The sequence below is a fragment of the Corvus hawaiiensis genome, chromosome 6, assembly GCF_020740725.1.
Source record: "Corvus hawaiiensis isolate bCorHaw1 chromosome 6, bCorHaw1.pri.cur, whole genome shotgun sequence".
Lineage (NCBI taxonomy): Eukaryota > Metazoa > Chordata > Aves > Passeriformes > Corvidae > Corvus > Corvus hawaiiensis.
The window spans coordinates 34,737,987-34,762,739 of record NC_063218.1 but is presented as its reverse complement, the minus strand read 5'-3'; the positions used below and the strand labels follow the sequence as shown (position 1 = coordinate 34,762,739).

Below are 24,753 nucleotides of genomic sequence, written 5' to 3'. Positions count from 1 at the left end.
AAGTTCCAATTTTACTGCTTGGACCGACTCTACTTCTAGTGTGGAGAAAATATCTGTAAAATGGAGGTGGTCTTTAAGACATCAGCACAGTGCTTTGAGACACACAGCTGAACAACATGTAGTCTTGCTACTCATATATCACAGGAGAACCAGAGGGGGACAGAAGATAGTATAAAGCTTTTAAAACATATGGAAAACATTATCTGAATAGCAAAAACATGACATAAAACTATACACACATACAGCTCAGATTTGAACTCTCCATAGCCCTTGCTAGACAAGTAGGGATAATGATTTTTTTTATTCATCGTGCATTGAAGGGAGTCCCACTCATATTTTCACACGCCCCAGCAGTCAGACAGTCTCCCTGCTTTTATTTACGGCTAGCAGTCCCGGACAGTCATGGAACAGAGGAAAAAGGAAAAGCAACTGGCAGATCTCAGCTAATGCTAAGTACTGTCTGACATTTTTCAAAGAACAATCAATTGGAAAGGAGTTGCTGTTAATCAATGTGAAACAGATACATTTCAGATCCCCACAGAGCATGAGATAATGTGAAGCAGCTTCTTAGAGCAGCAGGGTTTTTTTGTGAAGGGAGTTTGGACAGGCAATTTTTCTCTTAAGCCTGCATTTCTGACAGCTGCCTAGTACCCTTTTCCCAGGCTTGTCATATTCGTGCCGAGATATATAAATGCCTTTTCCTTTTTTCCTTCTTAACCACTGCACAATCTTTCAGTTTTTTAAGCAAAGAAAGATAGAAGCCATATTTTCTATCATCTGTAGCCGAAGCTGAAGTTATTCCTGTACAAGGAAATGGCTTCTTGTTATCTGAAGATGACATCTCCATTTTACAGTAAAAGCCTCCATCCTTTTTTTTCTGTTCTCTTTACTCCTCTCCCCACCCCCCCCATCTCAAAGCTGAACTTATCCACTAGCTTGAAAAGAAAAGTAATAAAATAAAGATGGTTTTGCTTTGTTTCCTGGCGACCAACACCACTGAGACCCCAGGTACCATCACACTGGCTAATTCAAGACAAAAACAAGTTCCATTACAGTTAAGTGGCAAGAGAGGATGCAGTACTAACCTTGGCACAGAAAATCCTTGGCAGAGCTGCCTGCTCGTCATGGTAGAATTCACAGCAATAGAAGAATATGTTTTGAATATGAGAAACTATGTTCCTTGCATGTTTATCTGGTTTTTGGGTTTTTCTTTCCCTCTACTAAGCTTAACCATGTTGGCTCACTTGCATTACCCTCTTTACCTGTAAAAGTATTTAACAAAACCCCCTTGATGCAGGGCTAATACAAGAGGGCTCTCTGTGGCTCCTTTAATAACTCCCAGAGAAAGATGGATACATCTTCTTTGCACTTAGCTCAAACTACCTCTGCCTTTCTCCAGAACAATGTACCCCTCAGGGTGAGGCAAAGTCCTTATACCAATAACATGGTACTAAGTAGAAGAGAGAGAAAGGACTTTACAATGGCCCCTACTCCCAAAGAACACCAAAAGGGATGACAGCCTGTGGGAATGAAGAAGGTCTTATAGGTCTGGACTGCTGTGGAGGCCCAAAAGAAGGAGGAGATCAAGGAGCAGTGATGAGAATTGACTTGCTGGTTCAGACTACAGGTACCTCTAAATCGGTACAGAACACTGCAGACAGGCAGGTGACTCCTTGTTACAGAGGCTCCCTTTGCATGTGAAAAGACCCAGTTCCTCAAAGACACTTAGGCACAGGCCAAGGCAGTGAGGTACTTCTCAAGGCAACCACATTGCCTTCATGGAAGAACTCCCACCAAAACCATCATACAGATAGGGCAGAATCCAGATACTCCCTAAGGAGCCAGAGCAATAGAAATGCAGCAGGAAGAGAGCTTCCCATCCCTGCCGTTACTGAATACCAAACAGAGAAAAATGCAAGCCCACAGGGATACGTTGTCTTCAGTCCTGTCAGTCACAGATGTGACAGCTGGGACCTTTAGAGACTGTCAAAGGAGGAAAACCAAGGCACTCCAAATGCCAAGACTGTCAGCAGCATAATTAACATGTCATGTATGGTCTGCTCAAAAGTGCAGCACTTAACTGCATCTCCAACAGATAATGCTGCTCAGCTGGTAAATCCTGCACCTTGCAATAATGTCTAAGTTACTGAAAAACCAAGAAAAAACACCAACTGTAGTGTTTGGAAAGACAGAAATCAGTTTTCAGCCCAAGGAAGAAGGCAAGCTAGCCTACCACAAGGGCCATTGCCTCTCCCACTCCAGAGGCGCATCTGGAAATTTGTACCCAGTCATATTTTTACAGAACATCTGTTTCACATGGGCAAAACATATCAAACAAAAAGGATGGAGGCAAGTTCTGCAGGGAATTAATAAATCAAGACAGGTTTGGGGATCTCCGTAGATGGGGTGCGCTCCCCAGCAACCTGCAAGGACCAGTTTGAGGCAGGTGGCACCAAGCACCAGGTAAAAGGGAAAATTTCTCTCCCCCATCTCTGGCAGCATACTTTGGACAAACTTACAAATGTGAAGTGACAAGCAACAGAAAGAAAAATCCCATGTTATGAAAGGAGCCCATTCAGAGAGCATTGCCAATTCTCCCCGTGCACAGATAAAATGGATGTGCGTGGTTAAGTGCAGGACTGTCCCAGTTAAGGTAAAATACTTAAAAAAACCTAGATGAATGCTCAGGTTGAGAAAAATCTAAGGTTTCATTTGAATAAATGTAGATCTGTAGCCATGACTGACCAAAATGACCAGACCAAGGACAGCATCTGAATCCACTATTCAAACATACCTGAGCAAGCTCACTATCACATTGCTTAGAAGTACAGTATTGCTGCCAGCATGGGCTCTTCCACAGCTGATCTCTGACACACAAATCAGGGAAGGCACTGGAAAAGGAAACTCAGAGGGTGAGGTCCAGGTGTTATTTTAAGGAACAATGGACCTATAAGGACTGGGTAAGACACAAGGAAAGAAGAGAAAAAGCAAGCATGCAAGAAAGCAACAAAAGAGCTTCAAAAGTGGTAAGTCTGGTAAAAGAGTAAATTTTTATCGAATGTAACAATTAGCAATGGAGACATACAAGGAAGTTTTATCTATAGCCTAGTAGAAAATTTAAAATCATAATAAAATAAAGCTAATCTATTCCTGCATAATAAATATATTGCTTCCCCTCTTCTTTCAGAACTGAATTAAAATTACACAAGTTAAGGATATCTTACAAACAACAATGAATCTTAGTTTAGAAAATATTTGTGAAGGAAGTTCTCCTTGCTAGTTTCTATTTCTGAACAAGTGATTTGGAAAAAAAAATCTTCAATGATACCACTGGCTCCTTAAAAATAGAGGACCTGCAGTCCAGTTCTTGTCTGAACATTACTTTCTTGTCTCACAAACAGAAAAGACCTGACCCTGTGGTCAGCCAATCGGTTCCATTAAAGAGACCAGTTTTATCAGGAGTTCCTACATCAGAACGAAGGGAGAAAAAGCAGAACAAAGAGGTGAAATGGACACCTTGTACTCCTGATGACAGAAAAGGAGTTTCTGAGTCACACAGAAAGCTCTCAACATCCTGATCAGATGGAGACAGGACATAGCGCTATCTGAACACACACTCAAAATGCTTTGGAGAGAAATAGTTATATCCAAACTGCTGCTGTAGCCAGGAAGGTCTTGCTGGGATTATAATCAGCTGTGTGAATGAGCACAGAGACATACCACATTTGGCTAGATGACTTTTTGTTAAGACTTGCCAGTGGTACAGGAAAAAAATATTGCCCTTCTAATGAAATTGATCTCATTTGCAGCTCTGTGATAAGTAGTATTTATCATGAACCTGTGATTCCTCGTGCTGCTATTGCAGCTCCTCTGGGATAGCATTAATGTACCATTTCTCTCCACGGCTCCTACTTATCTCAAACAGTCTCCGCCACAAATAGGGTTTTTACCCCTGGCCTGTGAAATTTCTTGAATTATCTGATAAGGGACAGTTTCAGCCACAATCACAGCAGGTCCAGGATTCTGCCCAAATGTTGTAATAAAACAGGGGTCAACTGTGCTATACACAGTAGTGTGAAGATAAGGGTTTTACTGAAACTTCTTTACAGAGAGGTATAAAAGTTGAGCATAGCTTCATCATTCAGTAGAAGCACACTCATCTCATGCAATCAAAATAACCAAAAGTGATTTTTACAGAAAGGAGTATGCATTTTTAAAAAGTTATCTTTAACTAAGGTCTAGCACCAGACAAAAAATGTGAATATTTAAGGAAGTTAAACAGCAGCACATTTTAAAAAACAACAATAATAATTAGCACACACTAGCTTATATTTTCAAAGCATTTTACAAAAACATGAATTAATTAAGACTCACAACACCCTTGTGAGATAGTTAAGTATTACTAGTCCCATTTTAGAGACAGAGAAACAGGCATGGAAAAAGTATAACCTGCTCACCACCACACATGTCAAATCCAGGTACAGAACATCAGATTTTCCATTTTTTGCCATGTGTGGTCTGATCTCTTACAAGCTTCTGGTCTTCAATTGTTTCCTCTCATCTCTTTTAAGACGCCTGTCCTTATTTCAGTCCGATATGAAAAGGTACTCACCAAGAGCTATTCATGGAATCACGGAATGGTTTGTGTTGGAAGGGACCCTAAAGAACATCCAGTTCCAACATCCCTACCATGGACTGGCATACCTTCCACTAGACCAGGTTGCTCGGAGCTCCATCCAACCTGGCTTTGAACACTTCCAGGGATGAGGCATTCACAGCTTCCCTGACAAGCGGTTCCAGTGCCTCACCACCCTCACAGTAAAGACTTTCTTCCCAATATCTAATCTAAACCTAGCCTCTTTCAGTTTACAGCCACTAACCCTTGTTCTATCACTACACACTCGCGTAAAAAGTCATAGGAGAAGTGCTCCAGCCTTCTTTGTAGCCCTCCTCTGGACTTGCTCTACTATACTGGTGGTCCCAGAGCTGGACACAGTACTCCAGGTGGTCTCACGAGAGCAGAATAGAGGGGGAGAATCAGCTCCCTTGACCTCCTGGTCATGCCTCTTTTGATACAGCCCATGATGCAGCTGGCTTTCTGGAAAAGTCATCAACACATTCCAGGAACCTCCTGAACTGCTTATGCCCTGCTGTGTTGCCTCTCCAACAGATATGGGGTGGCTGAAGTCCCCCATGAAGACCAGGCCTTGTGAACCCGAGGCTGCTCTTATCTATAGAGGGCTTCATCCACTCAAGTCTTCCTGGTTGGGCAACCTGTAGCAGATCCCCGCTGTCACCTGCCCCTGCCCTCCCTTTAATCCTGACCCATAAGTTCTTGGTTGACTCCTCCTCCATCCCTAGGCTGAGCTCCATGCACTCCAGATGGAGCTCTGTGCACTCCAGCCAGTCACTGACATAGTAAGGTGACACCTCCTCCTTGCTGCCAGTGCCTGTTCTTCCTGAAGAGCCTGCACCCTCCATTCCAACACTCCAGTCACAGGAGTTATGCCACCCCGTCTCTGTAACAGCCCTGCACGCGTGAGCACACTATTCACGACAAACAAGCGGAATTAGGAAAACCATTTTTTATGAACTCTGTTACTGGAAGCTGGTTAACAAAAGACTTAACATGGGTATTTCCATACTGCCAGAGTGTCATTTCTCATCGGGCACTTGCCACCAGAAAACTTGCTGAGGCCTATCTGCAATGCTGGTACAGCTCAGCATCTGCAAAAAAAGTAAGGTTTCTTTGCTTCTTCCAAACAAGGAATCTCTCTCTGGCAGGGGGTCTTCTCTAAGAAGAACTCATACGAGTACAGCTGCACTGAAAACAAAGACTTCTATCAAGAAGACTCCCAAGGTAAAGCCAAGGGCACAAATGTATGTCAGAAAATCTGGAAATGTTCATCTATTGTGCTTTTGTTGCCTCTCTCTGGACTCACTCTATTACAAGAGATGGTCTGGAGGCATCAGACATCCTGGGGGCTAGAAGATGATTCTTCATAGTCACTTTGAGAAGACAAATTCCCTTATCATACCATTCTTCCACTGAACTGGTGAGTGACAGACTAGGATTAAACTTCCAAACCACCTGAAACTTCAAGTCAATGGATTTAACTCTATAAACTGTCAAATTTAACTCTGTCAAATCTGGCATATCTACTGCTGCCTTTTTGCAAACCCAGGCCCCAGGTGTTAGCGGAGACATAGAAATAAAAGTAGTCCTTCCATCTTCAGTTACATTATGTCCATTAGACACTATCCAGAGTCCAGGAAGTTAGTTTCATGACAGCTTGATCTGAAGATCCTCCCCATACTTTTGGATCAGCTTCATGTGGTTATGGTCCACTGACCATTGTTCTGGGAGGTGTTTGGGCTTCATGCTGTCCAAGAAATGCTGCCGCCAGCGTCTTTCCAGCTGCATAAGGGAGCGCAGGCCTCCTTTAGCACAACACTGCACCACCTTCAGTCCATGTGGCATGTAGCTCTCGTTGCAGATCCTGCCAGGACACAAGCACAATTTATTTTCACACAAGCCCACTGTCAGACTCCAGATCTGTCTCCAATGAACAAGACTGAAGACAAGACATTGAAGATATTGAAGATACTTTCAGCTGCAGAGTTTAATTACAGACAGAGGGTAAGCTAACCAAGAGGAAGAGTTTTAAGCTTTGCTTCAAAGCCAGACTGCTTTCTGCTACACAGTTACACCATAAAGCTGGTTTCTCTGAACTGAGAAAGTGTTCTTCTTTTACAGCAACACTAAACAAAGCTCTTAAGGTCCATTATAAACTCCTCAGGAGACTGCAAATTTCTCAAGGCAAGAACTATATGACCCTCCAGAGCACTGAGCCTGTCACTTAATTCCCTGCCTGGATAGGCTCTGAGTTACAACATCGGCACTTTACAAACAACAGCGAGCATAACAAGGAGAAAATACTCATTTCATGCAGAGACTAGACACTTGTTAAGAAAAGATATTTGGGGAGGCTTTGAAAAGGTGAAGAAGAGGAGACTTCCGATATGACTGTCCTTCAGACTCTTTTCCTGATCTGTCCTTCAAAAGAAGTATAAAATGTTGGAAGGGAAGATGAAGAGCAAGAACAGAAGACTGGTGAGGAGGAAAGGAAAAAGGGAAAGAAAGAAGAGCTGCAGCTCAGAGACCAGTGGTGGGTTGAGGGGAGACGGGTATAAACAAAAACAAACCCAGTAAGAAATGCAATATAAATGACTATAAACCTTACATCCAGCCTACATGGGCTTGCTATACCTGGTTTCCAGACCAGCTGCTGCCTGGAGCATCTCTGGAGTGACTGTCTCTGTGTTATAGAAGTCCTTGATGCTTTGCAGCAGCTCTGCCCTTCGGGGGTCAGGCAGGCTGTCTGCATTCAGCAGGGCTCGCGCCCCCGAGCGCACTTGCCTGCGCAAAGGGTCCTCCAGGAGACGCACACCTTCCTCGGAGCCGATGGGGGCCCCAAACTCCTCGGCCAGCTGCTGCTTGAGATGGTTGTCATAGTAATTGGAGATAGCATGGCAGGATGTGCAGAGTAGGAGTACGTCATGCGAGTTGTGGTCCTTCATCTGGATGGGGAAGTGTCTTCGGTATTCGTGAGGAACAACATTCTTCCTAGAGAAGACAAAACAGACAGCTCATTGCATTTGTCTGGAGCTGCTGCTCCCCAGTTCCTCCTCCTTCTGCCCCAGAAAGGGTAAATTAAAACTAAAAGTCCAGGTAAACAAAGATTACCAGGACTCATAGTACAGAAAGTGATTATTTTTATTCTTTTCATTTGTAGTTCTCTCTACAGATTTTCTGCATTTCTCTTGTTTCCCTTCCAAAAATTCATCACTTTCAATTAAAGATTCATACTGTTAAAAAAAAAAAAAAATCAAGTAATGCACTATGAGAAGTATACTTCTCAACTGATCAGTAGCAGACAAAAAGACAAAGACAAAAATCTTGTTCTTTTGGACCTCATGAGCTTTAGGCTCACCCAAACCTTTCAAAAATATAAGGACTAAATAGTGGAAGTAGTAGTACAGCTATTTTCAGAAGGGGATGCCACCCACCCAGTGTGTGTCAGCACACTGCTGCCCCCAGCGTTCAAACTACAGCACATACATGTTCCATATGCTTTTATCTCTCCCAGGGTCAGTATCTCCTCCCTCTATAAGAAGAAAGGTTGGTCTCTTCGGTGTCTCACACAGCCATACAACTGCAGAGCATTCAGTGTCCCACCCAGGACATGAACAAGCACAATGGTTCAGGCCGCTAACCAAGCTTCTGGATGCCAAACTAGATGCAGACCTCAGTCCTGTTTTAGAAGATGCATTTTTCTCCAATCCATGAAACAACTCACCGAATATAGGATTCTCGCCTGCCACATACAACACAGAGGTTTTCTTTGACCGTTAGATAATAATCAACTTGAGACTCAGGACGTCCTGAAGGTTCAAACCGCAGCTTCACAACAAATGGGTCTGTGCTAACTAGCTCTAAAACGATAAAGGCAAAGGGAAAATATTCAAGACAAAGTTGCATTGGAAAGCTAAAATAACGATGCTACAATGTAAGAATTCACTTCACTTCACTACAATGTAGTGAATCCCTAACAGTATTTCCAATAAGAAAGGATACAAAAAAATTCAGGCTCCATTATGAAGAAGAGAGAGAAGAGAGAGGAGAGAGAACAGAGAAAGCTGTATTTCAAATATCAACAGGAAAACTGGTATGCCTACCTCCAATCCCCTTGTCCAGATACCACTGAGCCTTCTTGCGATCACAAGTGCACAGGGGCTGTCCATCTGGTGCATGCAGGAAGCAGTTGTCATACAGTGGAGATTTTCTATGAAACAACGGCAGTATTACAGCAACTATAATAGCATGCAAAAAACTCCAGAGCTCTCTACAGCCCTATGTGTCACCATGCAGTTCAAGTGGCCTCCTCCAAATCACAGGAGTACCCCTAACACACACTTGAGGCTGCTGAGACTCCACAGGCTGCTGCTAAGGGAAGCAGTACATCTGAAAACTTATACAGGGTTCAGCAATTGACTCTAAGGCATCTTTGCTCTCCTGCTGCCAACAGAATTGTAACTCTGAATCCCAATTTTCAAGAGATGCCGTCAGTGATGACAGCCTTTAAAAAAAACTGCATTAGAAAACAAAAGAGAATTGAAGTCACAAAGGATGATGAGCTAAGAGTAAGCTCAAAGAGAGCATCAACTTACAGGCAAGGCAGTTTCAAGGATCGGCTGCCTAAGCCTGAATTTTAATGTTTTATTATGAAATTTTTTCTAAAACTTAGTGTGAATAGCAATTACTTCATTCACCCAAGAGAAACGATCCAAAAACGCTCTTGCAGCACTGAGAACTCAAACATATGAGTTCAGGAGAGCAACAAAGCTGAGCTGATGCCCTCAAACACAGGCCCCAACCCTTTGGCAGTGACAAGAAGTCTTGCTTGAGCAGTCTCTGGCAGTTTGTGGCAGTGTGTGGAAGGGCTCTTTTTTGCAGAAAATGTTTCCTTACTCTGCCAACCTCCTTCAAACAAAATTGGAGAGTGAAGCAGGCTGGGCTCAGAGATGACCTGGGAGGAACTGGTCAGACATGTCACAATACACTGTACTGGCCACAATACACTGTAGAAAAGTTTCCTTTCTTCTCTACAGTGAGATTGTACAAATTAGTACTCAGCAGAGCTCTACCAGCTAAAAAGGTTGATTCACAGGCTATGTAAGCTGACAAAATTATTTCTTCTGAGGTCCATGAGGGGAAAAACCCAACAAAAGATACAGGAGGGCTCCCTCCACTGAGCATCAACAGTTCAACTCAGTCACTATGATAATTTCAGTACTTCCCAACTCTAAATGGATAAACATTTAAACTAAACAGACTTAAACAGAAAGGAAGAGTGAAAACTGACTTTTGAAACCACATCCAGTGTTATTACAGACCAGAGCCACATTGCTGTAAATAATGTAAAAAACAATGAGTCTACAGATCTCTCATGAAGTCGAGCACAATGAAAAACAAAAAATAAATAAACAAATATGGGGAGATCTCAATTTATCTTGGAATGTAATTTTGTTTGAATTTTAATCCTCCCATGAGATGCAGTCCTCCTGTTTTATATTACACAGCCTCCATATAAAAAAAAAAGAGGGACTTGCTCTGTAAAACACAATACTGTTAATGACTGTTAATGAAATCAATACTACTGACTACACTAAAGTTTCTCCATTGCCAATCAAATAAACTTAAATAGAAGAAGACAAATACAGAAATGTCTGACTTTCTTTCCCAATGATAATTACATATAATTTTAGTTATGTCCAGTGATAAATTTTATTAGATTGTATCCCAACAAAACCAAACATACCAGTACCCTGCATCTTCCACTGCATTAAGCTTAAAGCAACTTTTTCAACTTGTTTTAAATTTAAAAATCACTGAACTCTCCCTAGCAAAAGCCTGTAAGAATTTAGGATTAGCTCCAAAAAATCGCCTGCAAGGATGGTGATCCTGAATCCAGCAGCATCTGCCTCTGCAAGGCCAAAGCAGCACCATTCTCTCTTCTCGCCCCCTGGCCAGCACAGGAGGGCACTGCTTTGCTGCTACCACAGGCTGTTCCTTCCTGTTCCCTCTGACACCTTGTACAACATCTTACCCCTGTTAACCTTAGCTTTCAGCCCTGCCATCTCTGTGGTCACAGTGACATGGGACAGCAAAGGACAAACAACAGTACACGAGGCAGATCCTGATGAAAGCACAAGCTCTGTGCCACCTTTTCCCTGGAGGAGACAGGACACAGCTGTTTGAGCAGTAGAATCACGGAATCATAGAACATGCTGAGTTGGAAGGGACCCACCAGGATCACTGAGTCCAACTCCTGGCCCTGCTCAGGACACCTTGGACACCCAAGAATGACACCTGGACAGCCAACTGCCTCCTGCTGGAACTCTGCTCTCTGGCTGATGCTTCCGCAGGGGAAGAAAGGAAGGGCAAAACTTGAATACAACACCTCGACTTGCTCATGATCTAAGTAGAAATCTAAGTGCTGCCCCCGCTTGCAATACCACCTAGAGGAAAATGAGGAAAACAGAAATAGGATCTGATGCCCATGACTGTTAGGGCCTGTGTTCCCTTTCCTAGCTCATATGATCTACTTTGTTTAATGACTAGAGCATGAGGCAACACTCAAAGTTTTCCATATGCAATGCAAAGAGTAAGATGTGCTCATATACTCACCTTGCAGAATATCCCACACCCAGAGGCTTTCGCTTCTGCCTCCGTGGATCTCTCATTTGCTGATTGCCAGAGGGCTGGCCATTCACCCAAGACTTCCGATTCTTTGTTTTCTGAGGGGAACGCCCCTCTCCACTCTTCTCCTCTCCTGTGCTGCCACTCTTTCTTCCTCTAAATGGGATATCCACCAAGCCCTGGCATTTTCCCCGTGCTTTCTCCCAAGCAGTGACAGAGTTTTCACCTTCAGATGTAGCAGGGAGGCTGGTAAATCCCAGCAAATGGAAGAACAGAGCCACTGAGACCTGGGCATCCCTAGCAGCATAGAGAACCTGCAGAAAAGCACAGAAATTGAGATACTGACAAACAGCAAATCCTCCCAAACATTATCAGTCTTCAGTATTTGGTACAGTAAAGCCAGAAGCTGGATTTATTTCCTTTTGAAGTTCACATGAAGTTTTGCCAGTTGAGTGGCACTTTCATAACATCACCACACCCCACTACCCTGGGGTAGTGCCCCCAGGAACTGCAAGGGACTGCAAATATACTTAGGTCAGACATCCTCCTACCCCACCAATCCCTCCCTCACAAAAAGTTCCCTCTTGGCATACTGGCTGCGAGTACTCAGCATGGTTCTTTGTCCTGCCACTCCCTCTACCGGTCACTGCTACCGCAGGCGTGTGCAGCTTGATTAAAGAAACTGAGCAGTCGGGGAAAACACAATGCTCTGAAGAAGGTGAAGAAGATTTCCAGTGTCTCTCTAATATTGCCCCGACTGCTACAGACTGAAGAAAATACTAAAAAGGTGAGGTTTTGGAAGCCTTTCTTCAAGGGATCTTGCCTCACAGATCTTTCAGGACTAAAGGAAAACAAGCGAGAATAGCAGAAAATTATCTTCATGGAAAAGGAGGGAAATGCAGGCCGTGAGCCTGAAATTAACTTTAGGCCACGTCACACATAAGGTTTTGAGGTATAATTTGAATAGGCTCAGATCTCCCTGTTGTAAAGCCTCTTTCTCTACTAAGAAGGCTACTTTTCCTCCCAAAACAGTAAGTCGAAGTGGAGGACACACCTGATCTTGTGTCAGTTCTTCTGCCTCCCAGTTGCTGCAACGCACATGAGGAGACTTGTCAAGCGGGAAGTTCAGGACTTTTTCAGCTAAAGACTTAAGGCTAAGGCAGTTGCGAAGTAGATCCTTCCTTCAGTTCAACAAAGAAAGTGAAACAAACATATTAAAAATTGAACTATACACTCATGCAAATTCAGTTGGCCTCATAGAGCCTGAACCTGTGAGAACACAATGCACACGATGCATGACTCAAACAGCACACAACTGCCTGTCAGCTTTACAGGCCCTCTCCCTCCCTTCTACTAAAATGTCCTTCCTAGATTTAGTAACTATCTTGCGTCTGCAATATGCAAAGCAGGCAAGGCTGGGAGTTAGTAACATTTAAGGCTGAAGTGTTTGGCTCTCAACTACTCAATTCTGAACTAAAGAGGTCCATCATACAGTGATGGACCACCTGTCCAAGGGATTCATGAGAAGCCCAAGAGCCAGGAATGACTCGGAACAATCCTGGCCACTAGAGACAAGAAGTCCATCCTCAGTGCCAAAAAGGCACCAAGAGGTCAGCAAACCCATGGCCCAGATCACTAACACTACACCCCGGCCATACACATAACTGTACGTGAAGAATATCTGCAAGTAAAGCATTGTTTTAGGAAGAGTGAAGGATAAGAAAATGGCATCATAACTGTAACCTTTCCATAGAAGCACTGTTATTAAAAGAGAAAACTGGAACTGGCTTATTTAGTAATTTTTCAAGAAATTTTGAAATTCAACAGTTCACTTACATGCCCTGGGCACATTTAACTCATACTTCTAGGCAGTGTATTAAAATATCTGCTGACAGTGTTCACTCTCACTGCATTACATCATTGTGCCTCGACTTCTTAAAAGCTGAAGCACAATACACAGAAAAGTCCACAAAGGTATTAGTCTGTGAGAGAAGACTAACAGACACAACTAGCAAATGAAATCCTCATGAAGATTTCATTTCCATTAAGATCGCAGAATAGAAGCATGATATGTTCTTAGGCTGCAGCTATCAATTCCCTAAAGCTACCCTAAAGCCACCCTAAGAATTCCAGACATACGAGCCTGATATCATTCAGTTTATGCAAATCACCTAAGAAATATTTCCACCTCAAATGATGCCTCAAACAGAGCTACCTCTGTCTTCGGGCACTTACCGCTGTCTCATGGCTAAATACCGGAGATCCATGCTCCCTTTGACTGGAAGACCATAATCATGAAGTAATTTGCAAGCATCTTCCCAGCATCCTACCCCAACTTTCAACACAGCACTATCTGCCATGATGTCCAACAAAGTCTTTGGAAGAGTCTGGCCACTAGCAACAAGCTTGGGCAACCGAACAAGAATGCAGAGGCCACTGGAAGAAGCCATCTGTAGCAGGGATACAGGATTTGCTTTCCCCTCCACAGATACCTGTAATGAAGTAAAAAATGAGAGTCCAGGTTACAGTATTATTAGTAATACTGGAGCTGAAGCAAATTGCAAAAAAGGCCACTGAAGGCAGGAAATACTTATCGGTTTATACAGTCAAGTACTGTTACATGTCTCTAAAAATTCACTGCAAGTTATGTGGTCTTTTTCACAGTATTAATGTCCCCAAGTTACTCCTTGCCACATTCCCACAAGAGAATCTTTCCCCCTTTCACCCTCCCCCTTCATAGCTGAGCGGTTGGAAGAAATCAGAAATATTTTTTAATGCACATCAGCACAAAGCCAACCGCTATATAAATGTTTATGGCAAATACATTGTTTAGCTGTGGCTTATACTAATGACTGTGGGGTGAATAAATTTCCAGTCAAAACAGTGGCAAAGCCAGGCTTTATAAATTACTTTACACCTGTTTTGAGATGTCACACATGCAAATGTACAAGCAGAAGAGAAAGTTTGTTTTCTGGTTGTCCCAGGGAGTTTTATCTTCATATCAGCATTATCCTCCTTTTTGGATTTAGTGTTCTTAAGATATTGTTTCTTGAATATGTAGCTGGATTTAAAATAGTGTAAGCTCAAGCTACTTCTAGTAAATCACCTTTAAAGAGATATTACACAAAACACATAATGCTATATTTAGCTATATGACCGTTACTATATTTAGTAAAGTCGATTTATCACAGGAACTCAGTATATAAATACATCTGGTGAATTAAAAACTTAGCACACTTAAACGTAAGAGCAATCAAAATTAGCAGCTACTTCACTGCTGCCTTGACAGACAATCACAGTTTCAATAGTCAGTCCTGTGGTACCTGTTTCAGCAAAGGAATTACTCCACCTTCAATGATCTCCCCATGCAATTTGCAATCTAAAGGAAGGAGAGGCTCTTCTTGATCACTCACCCACTCACAATCAATTCCAAGAACCGGCCACTTCTCCAGCTCCTTCTTCAGCAACGGTTCAACATGATCCCACACCTCCTGCTCTGAAACTATCACTATGTCTGCACCAAGGGTCCTCTCTATCCAGGAAAAGGTGGGAGATCTGAAGAAGGAAAGCACCTTCTTATCCTCTGCCTTAATGAGTTTCTCATCTTCTGACTTTACTGCTGCTTCCTCTTGCTGACTACTACAGCATGTTTTTCCTTTCCGACGCTGGGTTGCTTTCCACAAAACCAGGCCCCCCAACGCAACACCCAGCAGGGTTGCCAAAGTAATCGTCACGGCTGTTTGCTTGGCCATTTTTTATTGCCCTTTCTGTCCCTTCACCTCACCCTCTCAAAACAGCATTGTGGGATTTCATCATGGCCTGCAGAGAAAAATGAGAGAGGCAGAAATTAAAGACAACATAATGAAATGTGTTTGGAAACATTAAACACATACAGTGGTACCATAACAAGGTTCTAGCCACAACTTGTGATCCTGATAGAAAAAAAGTCTGGGTCCCACTTTGATAGACTGGGGGCCGGAGGACAGACTGCTGCAGTGATGGATTGGGCAGGAAGGGGAGACTGAATACTGCTGTTGATCACACAACTAAAAAGCTTAAAGGGAATCCATTGAATTAAACTGATGCAACTGGATGCTTCCACAAACTCTGCTATTCCAAGAATAAACCAGTCACTGTTATTATCAACATCTTTTAGTTCAGTTTGGAACTAGATCAACCTAAACAAGGCCAAAATGAAATTGCTGCAGAATAAGCATGTCCGTTCACGCATTAGTAAATAACAGGCATTTGTCCATTATATTCACATCCATACTAGGGTCAAATAGCTCTTCAGGCATTGAAAAGCCCTAAAGCAGCAGCATCTATTTTTAACACAGCTGTCCCTGTATCATACAGAAGCGTAGTACCCCTTCAGTAAACTGAAATCAACCCTGTCCCTGCATCCCTACCTCCCCAACCCACTGCATCGTTTCAAAAGGGCTGTCCTTGCGCACTCTTCCCCGCAAGCAGAAGTTCGGGTGTCGATGCTACTCCAGCCCTGCGCAGCCACTCCCAGCACCCCGAGCACGGCCCGGGAACCTGCCTGAGCGCCCCCGAAGCAACAGGTCCTTCACTGCCACCCCGTAAACTGAGCGCGAACACGGGCTGCAACGAAGCCGCCCGCAGCGATGGCCTCTCTCTCGGTCCAACAGCCCCTACCCCTCTGGGAATCGGGGGGTGCCTGTGATCCTTGTGCGGATCCCCCGCCGGGGCAGGAGAAGCCCCGATAAGACACCCCAGGCGCGGCTCAGCCCCGGCGGCAGTGGTGCGCCAAGACCCGGGGGCGGGCCCAGGACCGCAGCCGAGCGCTCCTCCGGGCCGCTGCCAGGCCCGGCGGGAGGGGGGCAGGCGGGGGGGGTCCACGACTCCCCTCGGCACCAGGGCGAAGGCGCTGCCCGCTTTAGGCTCGGTCGCGGTTATTTACCCTGGGAAAAGGCCCGGGCGCCAGGAGCGAGCATGCGGGAGGCCGCGGGCGCACCGGACCGCACACCGGCGCACCTGCAGCCGCGGCCGCCGTCTCTCCGGGATGCGCGCAGCAGCCTCTCCCCCGCGCCCGGCCCCGCCACCCGCCCGCGGCCCTGCCGGGGGCCCACCGACCCGCCCGCTGCCTGCGTCCCGCGGAACTGCCGCGTCCGGCTGCAGGAACCCCCCGCGGGGCAGTCGCCACACACACCGGGAGCCTAAGAGTGGCGGACGCTTCCTCTGTGCCGGCGGTGCGAGTGGGCGGTGGGCGCCGCCATGTTGTACGGAAGCTGGTGGCGGGGCGGCTGTGTCGCTGGGCAGGCGTCAGCATGCCTTCAGCCAGGGCAAAATACTGGCAAAAATACTGAAAAGCCAGCTCTTTTTGTGGGAGATTTTTGCAGCGAAAGTGCGGTTCGTTGTCTGCGAGTAGGTAGGGGTTGAGGAGCGAGCCGAAGGGGCTGTGAAGCGGGTTTGCAGCCACCCACAAGCAGAGCACCGGAGAGCCCCTGGGGCAGGAGGGACCAGAGAGAATGGGAAGAACAAAGGCAGCCAGGAAAATAAATAGCAAATCGCAGCCACCTCCGAAGTGGCAAACTGGAAGAAAACAAAGGGGGGAAATCAAATAGAGAGTATTAAGAAATTAACAGAGCAATAATCGTGACAAGTAATTGTTTCCCCCCTGTGTGTGGAGAAATACGAACGTTGGAAGTGTGACACCACAAAACCCGGACAGTGAGTATACAGGCAGCTGCTGTGTTCAGGATTATGATCGTCAAGGCTTGAGGCCATCACTGTCAAAAAGCAAACAAGTTTCCACCCCAAATTCCGTTGCAAATAAGAGGATCTGAGCACCCAGTTTCTTCAAATCCCTTTGCAATTCCCAGTATCTCACAGCTTTTGTGCTGTTAGAATTCCAGCTAGCTGCATGTGTTTGAACTAGAGACTGAGCCCACGGGAAGTGCTGCGTTAATTTAACAATTTGACAGCATCAAATTTTGTTTTAACTTTGCCCATCAGCGTAGGAGGATCTCCCTAGCAGAGACTTGGCATTTAGCAGACACATTGTCCAAAGAGTGCAACAAAGCAGCTAATGGCTGGCATTGGGGAAAAATCTTCTATAGAAGCAGTATTTTTTTCTGTCTGTAGCTCATATTTATTTTCCCCCTTCTTTTTTTCTTAACTCAGGAATGAGGTACAGACATATTGATAGCTCACAAGGAACAGAAGTGATTTTCCAGAACACTTTTCTGAGCAAATAATGCCCTCTCCTTATCAGAAATAAGATGACAGGGCCATTAAAAGTTAAGCAGCTACTTGTTCTAAGGACCTGATCTAGGCCAGCATGGTATGACCACATCAGGTCTCACTGGTGGTGGAGTAGCATCAGAGAATTTTGTTTTCCAGTGACTTGCATCTGTATTTTGAATGTACAAATGCTTTATACCTCAGAGTTACAGCTGCTGTATCATAAGTCTTTCTGCAAAGCTTCTCGATCTTGCTCCACAGTGAAGAGATTTTTATATTAATTCACTGGTGGTTACAAAGCATTGCAATCTCACTGCAGTAACTCACACATCTTGTCTCTGATTTATTCTTCTCTATAGGGAAGGTCTGCATCTCCCTTTCAGTCACAACCTGGCCACAGCTTCTCCATCTGTCCCCTAGGCTCTGATGCAGCAGACACAGCTGACCAGCTGAACTGCAGGTCACCAAGCAGGAGCCAGCACTACTCTGAAGTTTCTCACGTGACTTGTGCTCAGAAGAAAAGTGCATCATGTGCATGCTCAGGAGAGAAACCTGGAGGGGTCTGGCAGTACCTGAATTCCCACAGTCAGATGGACATGTTTTGCCTGTTTCTCTTCCTGTCTCTTCACACATATCCCTCAAGGTACAGTGCTTTGTTCTGTATGGTCATTGTAATCTATCATAAACCCAGATTGCCACTTAGATGGGTAGCCCCAGATTTCCTGTTGTACCTGTGATTGACTGCTCATTCCCTGCTTCCTTGCTCCACCACCCACATTTCTGTAATGACAGGGTCCGAGAATCATGGAACTGATCCATCTGTAAACTACTTCAAGGGAAAAAGGTAACACCTGGGAACACAACAGACTTATTTTGAGGCCCGAGTGACTGGAAAGAGAATCAAGACAATGCTGTAGATGGGCTCCTGGATCCAGCTGCCCTGTTGTGGGGTAGGCAAGGCATTCTTAAGAGAACTCTGTCAGAGCTTGAGATAAGCACAGAATACTGAACAAATCTACAAAGCTTGTTTGTAGGTGGACCCTTCATGATAATCTGGCATTCACACAGAAATCTGAAATACCAGGTTTTCCTTTTAAAAATTATTTATCTTCATTTCTGAAGTAATAGAAGTGTAAGTATAAGGATTAAATTAAAAATAAATGAAAACAACTGATGCATGAGTGCACTCTGGCAAACAAACAAACCAACCAAGTTCCCAAAGCCTGATAGGGACATTGCTGAAGGTGAGAAGATTACTGAGTAAACACCAATTGCTGGCTTTTCCTTACAAGAAGTCTGTTACAGCAGGTAACTGGAAGCCTTTATATGGTAAACAGCAACATTTACTTTTCTGTGTCTGTAGCCTGACCTGAGGTCTCTGCAGAGGTCTCTGTCAAAAGATTAATTTTTAGCCTGATTTCCTAAGGAAAGAAGGCTTATGCAATTACTCTATATTAGTGTTTCTGCCTCTGGGTCCCATTACTTCCCCCACTTTCCTTGCCAATAAAAGCATGTTTAAACCATTGCTGAATTCTGTCTGAATTTGTACAAAGGTAACTTAAATGAAATGCCAAATGGATGAAACAGGTCCTAATAAAGCTGTCACTGATAAAACGGTAAGCATGTGCAGGCACTGCTTAATATACATATGAGAATCCACACAGCGGTACCACATCAGGACAAATCCATAGGAAACCAGGCTTCACTTGTTCTGCTGATCACAGAAAAAAGAATTATTTTTATAATGACATTAGCTCATCCTTTAGGAGGGAGAAGACTAGGGTAAATGACTCAGTGTTCAAAGGAAGATCAATGATCGTGGAATATCAAAGGAGAGAGGCTCCAGTGAAGACTTAAATTGCTGGTAGCAGACAATGAGCAGAGAGCTGCATGTAGTCCCCACTAGCTCATTAATAACACTCTCTTTGGGGCCCCATCCCAAGCTACAGAAGAAAGCCAAACTCACATTTCAACTCCTAATGTGATTTATCTTCCTTCTGTCAATGCTAGCAACCCCATGACTACATATGCAAACAAGCCATTTTGAGCAGGATTTGTTTTAACAGGGTTGATACCAGAAAGGCAGTAGGGTTTTTTTCCTGAATAAGTCAGAATGAGATCAGTTTCAACCAACTGTGAAGCCACATCCTAAAGGTGGAGTCTCACACTGCAACAAGGTGGATGGAAGATTTAGCTTCTGTTGAAAAGGCAGTTCTGCTTCCCACTTCTATCTGTCAGCATTCTTCTCCAGCCTCAATTCTACAAATACCGGTGCCTGCTTGATTCAAGGAATTAAGCGAGCAGAAAGCTAGCACAGAAAAAAACTGGGTTTTCTTCTGGTTTAACTCCTTGTACTAACTCATCATACAGCCAATCTCAGTGAAACTACATCCTAAGCCAAAAGATGAGTCAGTGGTAGCTCACTGCAGGGATCTGACAGAGTTTGCAGGTTTTGCAAAGAATCTGAAAAAAACTCTCTCAGAGGTGTAAGATGCCAGATAATCCCATGAGGATGAGTTGTATTAACATCGATCATCATCAACGTATTTCTTCCTTCATTGCCAACTCTTTCCATTGCTTATGTAGAAACGGAGATGAATTTCACAATTCCATTTCTTGACGAGCTGCTTAACTTACCCCAGGAGTTCAGTCCAGAAGGCACACTGAGTCAGCCTCATGGTTTATGGCTGCTAAGAATATGACATCCCCCATCTCCAAAACTTATCTCCCAGCTGGGCACTCCAGACCAGCTTGTGCTGATTTTGGCACTCATTGGGACACTTCCATGAGCCAAATAAACACATGGCAGACAAGCAGGTCCAATAAGTAGCATCAGGACAAAGAAAGGGACAGAACACAGAGCCACAAAAAAATAAAGCCACTTTTCAGTGGCCACAAATCATTAGATTGGCTTAGCTGCATGTTAAACCTACATAGCTGAACAGCAAGTCCCAAGGGGAGACATTTGAGAAAACAATCCTTGTTTTTCCTACCTTTCTGTTAGTAAAGGTAAGCACGAAAGTAAGCAAAAGGAGAAAAGCCCAGAAGCCACCAAATTTTCACTAGAGGGAATAAATTACACAAGCAAAATTATTTTTAAAAAAATGATGTGGCTAAAATATTATATAGTTTTCTTGGTTTACCCTTTCTTTCTATTTCCACTCAAAAAATATTAGTATAAATAAACAAATTAATAAAAGCCTTGACTCAGCTCCACTTTCCTTATTACCCTCTCTGACTCACTCCATAGACATCCAACTATCAGTGTCCAAACTTCTCAGTTTCCACTGTGGATTAACCAAAGCCAATCAAAGGTTCAACAGAACCCCCCCCAAAATATTTAAAGCTCATCCTTTCTCACCTGACACAACCATGCTTCACTTAAATACTTTTTACCTATTTAAGCCTTCCTTCCTAGTGCTTGACAGACTCTCAGAGAGTTGGTCTTCTGTTATCCTCCTACATTATCTCTGAGTTATCTCATCTGAAATACAAATAAATTAATGTCTCTCTGCAGATGATTTTTGGATCTGCTCCTTTCCCCAGAACTATCTCCCCCTACCCAAACTCAAAACATAAGTCTTCTTCTCTCTTCTATGAATGACTAGCAGGAAATTAGACCTCAGCAGAGCTAGAACTCTTTCCTGAAAGCCCTCTTATTATCTTCTTTGTGAGTATCCGTGGATAGCATCACCAGTTTACCTGCCACTCAGGCTTGTTTGTCAACTGTCAGGTCTGACTGAAATTTCTTTGTAGATCCTAGCACCCAGGGTATATACTTCTCTGTGGCAGCTCCAAGACAAAGTCTTTTGATCCATCCTTGCAGCTAAGACCCTTGTTCTCTTGCGGATATAAAAGGCTGCCCTAATACCTCTCCCTCCATCATTAACCAACACAGCTCTTAACACAATCATTGACCACTGGAAATGCCAGAGTCTGACAACAGAGTAAAGCTGACTGTAGGCCTCCTATTAATGATCAAATACACCACAGCCATCAAATGGGAACAACTAATGCAATTTAACTGATTCTCCCAATTCAAATATGTTTGGAAAAAATGTCGAAGGGATAACTTTGTCCCAGCAGGCAGTAAACCCCGACCAGTTATTGTCAGTCCTTCCAGAGGCAGAACAAAAACTCTGTGGCATGGACAGAAGCTAATATGAGAGCAATGTAACACCATGGCCACACCCGATCCAGATCAATTTAGTACTGCTGAGAGACCTGCACAGCCTTGGAATTACCAACTCTGAAACTGCAACCCAGGATTGTTTACATAGATCATTACACTAACCACATCACTTCTCTATTTGAAGGATTCTCCTAGTTCCCTCTTACGTATTGCATCAAACATTATTTACTTACTTTCATTTCCAAGGGCGACTACAGCAAGTCACCGTCCTGTTCATTATCTCCCATTTCCTATCCAGTTGACTCCTCTACTCTGTTGCCTACTTATTGAAATTCCAGTCAAAACATTTGTTGTGCTTGATTTCATGCTGCTTTTGAGACACGGAGGAGACTATATAAACATCCTACAGAATTAAGCAGCTCAAGCAGTGTGTAGAGACAGACTCTGGCTTCCCGCGCCCTTTGGGTCTGGCTGGGCTCAATCCAGTTTGTTCAGTCTCGGTATAGCACCCCACATGCTAACATGTCCCACAGAACAGCAACTTGATGAAGTTTGATCTGTTTGGCTAACTACTGCCAGTACATCAATTCCATTCCAAGCTGCAGAATGTTCCTGTTAAAGTAGACAAAGATGCTTCACTGATGCTACTTCAGTATGACTCAGGACAACAGTGTATGTGCTTTGGAGAGATAACAGCATTCTGGCATTATTAACACAGCAACCCATTCTTTTCAAAGGAAGATATTACCTGTATAGGCTATGATAACTTCCTCAGGTGTTATGTTCAAAATTAATTTAAAGAATGCTTACCAGTACAGTTTTTAACCTATATGGTCATGTCATTGAGCAGGACAGATTGGCAGTCTGCTATTATTTTTCTTTTAAATTCTGAATGCTTACAAATGTGATAAAAAAAAAACCCGCAAAAAAAACCCCTCAGTTAAATCTTTCTTGAAAAACCTGGCACTCGGGGCTTAGGAAATAGTTTTATTTCTATGCAAGGCCATGTAAGTACACAGCTTTCCCAGAGACTGGATCCAGAATGGAGATTTTATTATATTGCATATTTATTTCAGTACAGAAATCAAAGGTACTCAAAAATATTAAACCTGAACTATACTTTAGGAAAGGAGGAAAAAACGAGCCACATGTCGGGAATTTAAAGGTGAGCAACAGTTTCTGATAGAATTGTAATGGTGCAGAATGTCATGGCATGCAAGCAACAGAGGTATAAAATATGATTTTATAGCAGTGTCTGAAGCTTACCTGTGTCTGAAGCTAAGGTAACAAACACAAACCATGATGGACAGGGTCTTTGCCTCTCTGTGTTGAGGGTGGCTAGACATGGTACACTGCAATAGTTGGCCATCAACAACTGTAACTAGAAAAGACCCTTTTGTACAGTTCAGATGCAGAAGAGATTAACTGCTCTGTTTGTACTTCAATTGTGAAGCACTGTTAATTATTAATATTAATGTGTTAATGTTAGCAACTTCTTACATTCTTTTTTTATTCCCAATTAGAAGGGAAAGTTTTTTATTTACTTTTTTTATGTGTTAAAATTAAGGCTCTAGTGTTGTCAAATAAAAAGCTTGGTTTATGCAGGATTTGATGCTCTTTCTATAATCTTAATCAAGAAAAAACCCAAAGCACTTAACTGACTTTCTATAATGAAATAATTTCTATTTCTATGGAAAAGCTGTCACCGGAACATGGCAGCAGTCTTAACAGTACTCAGCCATCTTGCCATATCACAGTTTATGTCAGGGAGGGTTTTTCTCTCTGCTTGTTTTAAAGTTTGAAGACTCCAGATGTAGTGCTACACAAAGATGGCCTGGATGGTCAGGCTAATTCCTCTCACTTTCTGAAAACTGTATCTTCCCTAGGTACTGGTGCCATCGGGAAATACAGACCTGAAAGTTTCAAGCAGCTCACTTTGTGCACAGGCAGCATGCAGTTAGATGCTGCAAGGTGGGACAGGGGGTCTGTGCAGCACCTCACGGACATCACTCTTTGAATGACACTCCTGTTGTCTGACACAGCATCAGATGTTACCAGAGAGGTACAGGGTCCTGTGAAAGAGAAAAGATATTTTTATCCTGGTAAGGTAAAGGTTGGGGTGCCGTCAAACAGTGAAGGACAGCACAGATCAGGTCCACCTGGTTAGCCAGCTACCTTTTGGGGTTTAGTTGATATTGGAGGGTAAGAGAAGAAAATTCATCTGTACTTCCAGCAGTCTTCTGGGGCTGCAGAAAGGTCTACTGCTCGTGATGGGGCAACCCTCCTTTGGTCAGTGTTGCTCGGGAAGGAGCAGGAGAGAGCAAGCTATGAAACCTCTGACAGCCCCATAAAAAGTATCATAGAGAAAGCCACCACCACAACAACAAAAAAACCCCAAACTAAATTCTAAAGCCGTAATGCTTTGAATTTTGAAATCACTCAGCATTTACAGAGGACAAGCCCCACTGCAAACCGGCCCCGCACTTGAACTATTTTTCCCTTCATCTTCCCTCCGGTTGCCCGCAGGATCTCAAGGCGGGCCGGCCGTGGCTCCGGAGCGCTCCCTTCTCCTTCACCGCTCTGCGGGAGCACCTGCCCGCCCGCCGCCACCTTCCCTGCCGGCCGCGGGGCCGCAGGCGGCACAGGTCGCTCAGCCGGCCCGGCGGCGGGACGCGTCCTCTCGCGGCTGCTCCGAGTGACGGGTGTGCCCGTTCCCCGCCAGGTCCTCCGAGTGGCGAACGTGTCCCTCCCCCAAAAGGTCCCCGGAGCGGCGAGTGTGTCTGTCCCCCTGCAAGTCCCCGCAGCGGCGAATGTGTCCTTGCCCCAGGAGGTCCTTGGAGTGGCGAACGTGTCCGTCCCCGGAGTGGCGAACGTTACCGTCCCTCCGCAGGTCCCCGCAGGGGCGAGTGTGTCTGTCCCCCCGTGCCGCTCCAGGAGCGAGTTAACCGGCGGCGGCGCCACGCTAGAGCCGGGCCGGGAGGCGCGGGCTGCAGCTGAGGATCAGCTGCTGAGGGAAGCGGGGAGGAGCCAGCGGGATCAGGAAGCGGCGGAGTGTCTAACACCTCTCTGCCATGGCTGGCTAAAGAAAAATCATCATAACCATAACAAGGGGGGAAGCGGGGGAGGGGAGGCGGCGGCGGGGGAAGGGGCG

General features: G+C 44.4%; 1 protein-coding gene and 1 long non-coding RNA gene across 10 annotated transcripts; one reads left to right on the top strand and one right to left on the bottom strand.

Moving 5' to 3' along the window:
- Window positions 1-4,070: 4,070 nt before the first annotated feature.
- Window positions 4,071-24,655, bottom strand: EXD2 (exonuclease 3'-5' domain containing 2). 9 transcript variants are annotated; one of them, XM_048307302.1, is made up of 10 exons: window positions 23,778-24,655; window positions 23,516-23,674; window positions 14,677-15,082; window positions 13,499-13,755; window positions 12,318-12,444; window positions 11,252-11,577; window positions 8,740-8,846; window positions 8,361-8,496; window positions 7,271-7,627; window positions 4,071-6,500 (listed from the first exon to the last, which is right to left on the bottom strand). In XM_048307302.1, exons 3-10 carry the CDS (start codon window positions 15,013-15,015, stop codon window positions 6,284-6,286), a joined length of 1,866 nt encoding a protein of 621 aa, XP_048163259.1. In that variant the 5' UTR covers window positions 15,016-15,082; window positions 23,516-23,674; window positions 23,778-24,655; the 3' UTR covers window positions 4,071-6,283. The 9 variants fall into 9 exon arrangements, with proteins under 9 accessions (XP_048163259.1, XP_048163256.1, XP_048163265.1 ...); XM_048307299.1 differs by lacking the exons at window positions 23,516-23,674; window positions 23,778-24,655 and adding an exon at window positions 21,836-22,214; XM_048307308.1 differs by lacking the exons at window positions 23,516-23,674; window positions 23,778-24,655 and adding an exon at window positions 21,836-22,214 and having other exon boundaries at window positions 7,421-7,627.
- On the top strand, window positions 16,870-18,993 carry LOC125327610. The gene is made up of 2 exons (XR_007204330.1): window positions 16,870-16,957; window positions 17,830-18,993. It is a non-coding gene; the product is annotated as an uncharacterized LOC125327610 (long non-coding RNA).
- Window positions 24,656-24,753: the final 98 nt, after the last annotated feature.